Here is a 5821-nt window from a genome sequence, read left to right as displayed (position 1 = left end):
TAAACTGCCATTTTAACAGAGTTGACTGAGGTGGTTTAAAACAGTGATTCTCAAAGTGGGATCCATGGCACTTAGCCAGGGAAAGGTTTTCGAAAATATCAATAAATAAAAAATAAAGTTATTTAAATATTAATATGCTGTATATATTGTTTATATTTTTTGTGTCCTTGGAAGGGGTACATCTTTAAAAATAATTAAATATCATATTTTTATGAAATATATACATATATAATTATCTCCTTTTAGACACTGAATACATTGTTTTTTTATTCTATTTTGAAATATTCCAATATACTGTATTCTAACACATTCCTCTTGATTTGTGTTTGTTTTTCCACATGCAGTAGTGTGAGAAATAGGCCTAATATCAAATAATTTTTTTTGGGACATACCTGAGGGGGTATGAGAGGTCCTAGTTGAAAACGGTTTGAGAACCCCTGATTTAAAACATGAGTGACCAGCCAGACACCTGTTGGTGGGGTGCACCAAGGATTAATCTAAATCTAATCTGAAATGTGTGATCTAAAATAAATGATCTGCACGTTCAATTTATACTAAATTGATTTCACATTCTTTAACAATAAATAAAGTTAAAAAAAAACTGATAAGAAGCCTCCACCAACTTGTACTTTCAAACTTCTTTTTTTAATCTTTTTTGCGTGTACATATTGTACGTGTGCACTGTTTTTTGCCAAGGTATGTTGAGTCCCACTAATATCATCAGCCTATAATATAAAATAATATCAATATACAGTATATAAAGTATGGAGACACCCACTATGTATGGCTGCAGAAAATAAGATCCTAACCTATTGTGTAAAATTAGAAAAAATGTCAAGGGGTGGGATATATTAGGCAGCAATTGAACAGTCAGTTGCTGCTTCAACAGTTGTTGAAGTTTATGTGTTAAAAGCAGTTAAAATGGGTAAGCGTAAGGATCTGAGTGACTTTGACAAGAGCCAAATTGTGATGGTTAGACGACTAGGTCAGAGCATCTCCAAAACTGCAGGTCTTGCGGCGTGCTCCCAGTATGCAGTGGTTAGCACCTACCAAACGTGGTCCAAGGAAGGACAACTGGTGAACCGGCATCAGGGTCACGGCACCCAAGGCTCATTGATGTGTGTGGGGAGTGAAGTCTACCCCGTCTGGTCCGATCCCACAGAAGAGCTACTGTAGCACAAACTGCTTAAAATGTTAATGCTGCTATGATAGAAAGGTGTCACACAGTGCATCACAGCTTACTGCATATAGGGTTGGTTGGACGTAGACTGGTCAGAGTGCCCATGCTGACCCTTGTCCACTGCCGAAAGTTCAGACAATGGGCACGTGAGCGTCAGAACTGGACCATGGTATGATGAACCATGTTTTATTCACATCATGTGGATGGATTAGGTTTATTTACCCTGGAGAGAGATGGCACCAGGATGCACTATGGGAAGAAGGCAAGCCGGCGTAGGCAGTGTGATGCTCTGGGTAATGTTCTGCTGGGAAACCTTGGGTCCTGGCATTCATGTGGATGTTACTTTGACACGTAGCACCTACCTAAACATTGTTGCAGACCAAGTACACCCCATCATGGCAACAGTATTCCTTGATGGCAGTGGCCTCTTTCAGCAGGATAATGCACCCTGCCACACTGCAAAAACTGTTCAGGAATGCTTTGAGGATCATGACAAAGAGTTCAAGGTGTTGACTTGGCCTCCAAATTCCCCAAATTGGAATCCGATCGAGCATCTGTGGGATCTGCTGGAACAACAAGCCCGATCCACCTTGCAACCTATACCCCTTTTCCACCAAGGCATTTGTCGCGCTGGTGCTGTATCTCGAACCGGTTCTTCGTGTTTCGACAGCAAAAGAACCGGCTCTCGGCCCGGAAAACTGGTTCCAGAGCGGCACCTCTTTGGTGCTGGACTAGAACCAAGAGGCGCTTACGTCACGAATCGTTTGAGGTGGCGTTTGAGTTACTGCAGCTCAGTGACTCCATCGGTTATTCACACCATCGTGCGGTGTGAATAACGTTATTCACATCGTATGGGAGCTACTACAGCTAACTATACAGTATATACAAATTCATCTCATTAGGATACACCCCTCGAAATGCATCGTCTCACTAAGTTACAGAACATGTTTACCAACTAAAGATGCATCGATTGCAATTTTCTTGGCCGATTCAGATTTTCCTTCAATTATATATGATCATTATAAAACACTCACTATTAAATAACTTTTACTTTGTTGTTCGATCATTTTGAACTTTATATCCTTGATCATTTGATCTCATTGGGTATATGTGCTGTATGTCAATGACAAATACATCATGTGATCTGACCAGGCTCACATGATAGGACAGCTGCACATACAGTACAGACTACTGCTGCAATTTTCAGTTAACACAATAGTGAGATTGCTGATTTTGACACTGTGTTTATTATTGTTCATTATTCACTATGGAACAATAATAGAACATGAAACTGTCACTGAGTTCCAATCAAACAGAATATGGGACTGTCACTAAGCTTCAGTATAATGCAACCTGTAACTCTCACTGAATGTAACTAACATGGAAATGTCCAGTTCAAACTTCAAATTAAAGTCTCTTTCACTTTTAAGTGCAAATATACCTTTCTATGATATTTATATGGTACTTGCCATTCCAAAATAAATTGCAATCGCTGCAAAAAAAACATTATTAATAATAATAATAATAATAATAATAATAATAATAATAATAATAATAAATGGCCAACTCTCCTCACTCTCGTTCACTGGAAGTCCTCCTTTACTCACCGTGCATTAAACCAACTGAATCAAATTGAACAACTTGTTTTACTGAGTGACTCGTCAAGAACAGAGTCTCAAAAGAGTCAAACCTTTCATCACGAGTGGAGCTTGCATCGTCTGGTGAAAACTGACCAATTCCTGTCACCGGCTGATCGATTGGTGCATCTCATGTTTTATATGTTAACATTACGGTCACATTTTTGTGCTTGGTTATTACTCCCCATCATCACATTTTACCTCAGCAATGCAGCGTTAAGCCTCTGTGGATGATTAAATACCGCTGCGTATCAGTGGATGTTGAGTGAGTGAGAGGAGGGGGAGGGGTTACAGAACCACAAGCACAAGGTCATAGCATAAGGTCCAATCTAAGGGGTGTAGTTTAAATACCGAATAAATGTACGGTATTGTTTTGTATTGATTGATTTTCGTAATACAATTATTATTATAATTTTCTTTTTTGCGTAGTCTCAGCTGGCATTTCATACCTGCGTATTTTGACTAAGAATTGCGTGGTTGGTACACAAAATGCGTGCAGGTTGGCAGGGCTGCGTAATTCATAGACGTATAATCTGGTCGGTGGAGCTCTCAAGTGGACATATTGTAAAATATCATATTTTATTGAGTCTGTGCGCACTTTTCTTGCAATTATTAGAAAGCACAAGCTGTAGGCTTTGGGGCTCGCCGGCTCTGTCATCATGCAGTGATGTCAATGGAGTAATGATGTAGCTATCAGGCCTGTTTTTCCTGTGAAACCGGTTCTGAGAAGGTTTGCAAGTTGAACCAACTGCGAACCGGCACTAGCACCAGCCCAGAACCAGAACTAGGTTTGCGTTGGTCGAAAAGGTGTATAACAGGAAGTAAAGGATCTTTTGCCAATGTCTTGGTGCCAGATACCGCAGGACACCTTCAGAGCTCTTGTGGAGTCCATGCCTTGCAGGTCAGACCTGTTATGGCGGCACAAGGGCGACCTACATAATATTAGTGGTTATTAGTGGTGATTTTAATGTTGTGGTTGACATACATTCCTTATATGTAATAGAGTCTCTGTGGTTACCAGTGTTACCCGGTGTTAGGGCATACACCAATTACATTAGTTGCCCACCCCAACATCGTTTTTCTTTGTTTAAATAGAAATAAAACCCATTTAGTTATTTTGTCAAATACTTAACACGAGGAGAGGAGAGAAGGAAGGCTGTAGAAGACCCTAGATCAGGTCCTGATCAAGACCTGTCTCCCTCTCCATGTGTAATTTTTGGCCGCGATCTCCGTCCGCTGTTCTTCCCTATTCCTCCCAGATAACAAATTGAGAACATTGCGTTTTTATTTTAGATGTAATTTTTTTAACTTTTTTTAATTTACTCTGAAACAAAAAAATTAGCACTGTGCATAACAGGGACACTCTGTCTCCTCCTCTGCCTCCTCCTCCTTAGCTCCATTATTGAATTATCATAAAACGCATCAGGGTGTAGTCTGTCAATTATTATCCGTCGGAGAAAGTTATTTTGCTCCATCCACCTCAAAAATGCAGCATGTCTTTCAGTTAATACACCTCAATTGTTGGTTTAAATAATAACGCTAATCAGACCCACCCTTAAAAGACCTGCCCATTGTCCGAAATGGCATACCGCTATACATGTGCATACTGTCGGCCAGTGTCATTTAGTATGATAGTGAGTTTCCAGACTCCCATTCCATTCTCACCGGAGCTGTCTCCATCCTCGGACACTGACGAGGTGTCAGAGTCCTCCTCCTCGGAGCTGGAGGCGTCCTGCTCCGCATCCTCCACCTCCATCTCCTCCGCCGTGCTCTCCTTCTTCTCCCGGTCACGGTGCACCGGCATGGCGGCTTTAGGTTGCTATTATGGGATGTCAGGACCGTTTCTGAAGATCTGAAACTCTAAGATCGTCCACAGAGAAAATTTGAATAATAATAATAATGTGAAAAAAAAAGAAAAAGAAGAAGAAACCCACTCTTTAATCCAGCACTTTACATTGTTTTCAATGTAAGATAAGCATTTTAAACCGTTTCAAATGTAACTAGCTTTGAATGGTCAGATAAGTAGATCCTCTCGACTGATTAATGGTTGGGATCATTGCTTTAAGTCCATCACTAATATCTACAAGTAATATGTTTAAAGCAGAAAAGGTGGCATCCAGTAGTAGTAGTATAGTAATAACAGAATAATAGTAAGAGTCAAAAAGTGTTAAAAGGAAACCACATTGACCATACATCAACATACATGTTTTTTTTTTTTATAATCAACCAAAAAAATAAAGAGAATGATTACCTGCCGTATTGTAAAAAAAATTGCTGCTTCAATTCATACCTTAACCTTATTATGTTGGCTTCAATTAAAATACCTTCATAAAAAGACCACAAGAGAAGCTAGAAGCAGGCTTGAAAGCTGCTAAATTCGAACAGATCTCCCCACGTTGTAAAGGTAATCGTTGCATTATGGTTAAGAGCAAGACCAAGACTCACGTGTGAAGTTGGGGCTTATTTTGAGTTTCGAAAAAAAAAAAGTTATTATTGCCGGTAAATAATTATGGCAGCGTTCCTTCCTTAGGTTACAAAGCATCTCACGTACGGAGCTAAGCTAAGAAAATAAAGCTAAAAACAAATCTCGGCAGCACGGTGTTATTTGTGTGGGAGCTGTAGTTTTCCGAACAGCGAGACTTCGCGGATTGAATTAATTAAAATCCAAAATAGACTATGTTACCCAGAGTCCTCTCCTCCAGGTGGACCAGGAGAAAGCAGAGCGATCGGCCGAAGTGTGTCCAGTCCCTTTGGGATTCAAATGGAATAAGGGTAATAATAATAATATTAATAATAATAAAATAAATACATCAATAAATACTAACATGTATACATAAATAAATAGATAAACAAACGAAGAAAAACAAACAAACAAATAAATAAATACATACATACATACATAAATACATAAATACATAAATAAATAATAATACGAGTATTAATAATAAGTAATGAGAATAATTAATAAAAAAAGGCAAAATGGCAATACACCTCAGAATTAACC

The 5821-nt window shown here is 39.1% G+C and overlaps 1 protein-coding gene across 2 annotated transcripts in view; it reads right to left on the bottom strand.

Moving 5' to 3' along the window:
* brms1la (BRMS1 like transcriptional repressor a) overlaps positions 1 to 5368 on the bottom strand; it is an 11121-nt gene extending 5753 nt beyond the window's left edge. Inside the window, exons 1-2 of one of the 2 annotated variants that reach the window (XM_080011810.1) lie at positions 5263 to 5368; positions 4483 to 4677 (exon numbers count right to left, since the gene is read on the bottom strand). In XM_080011810.1, the coding sequence (XP_079867936.1) occupies positions 4483 to 4621 (139 nt within the window). In that variant the 5' untranslated portion in view covers positions 4622 to 4677; positions 5263 to 5368. Of the gene's footprint in view, positions 1 to 4482; positions 4678 to 5068 lie in introns of both variants that reach the window. The other variant, XM_080011811.1, reaches the window with a different exon arrangement.
* Positions 5369 to 5821: the final 453 nt, after the last annotated feature.

Source organism: Zeus faber (assembly GCF_960531495.2).
Source record: "Zeus faber genome assembly, chromosome: 13".
In the NCBI taxonomy this organism is placed as follows: domain Eukaryota; kingdom Metazoa; phylum Chordata; class Actinopteri; order Zeiformes; family Zeidae; genus Zeus; species Zeus faber.
This window is presented reverse-complemented; position numbering and strand designations above follow the sequence as displayed.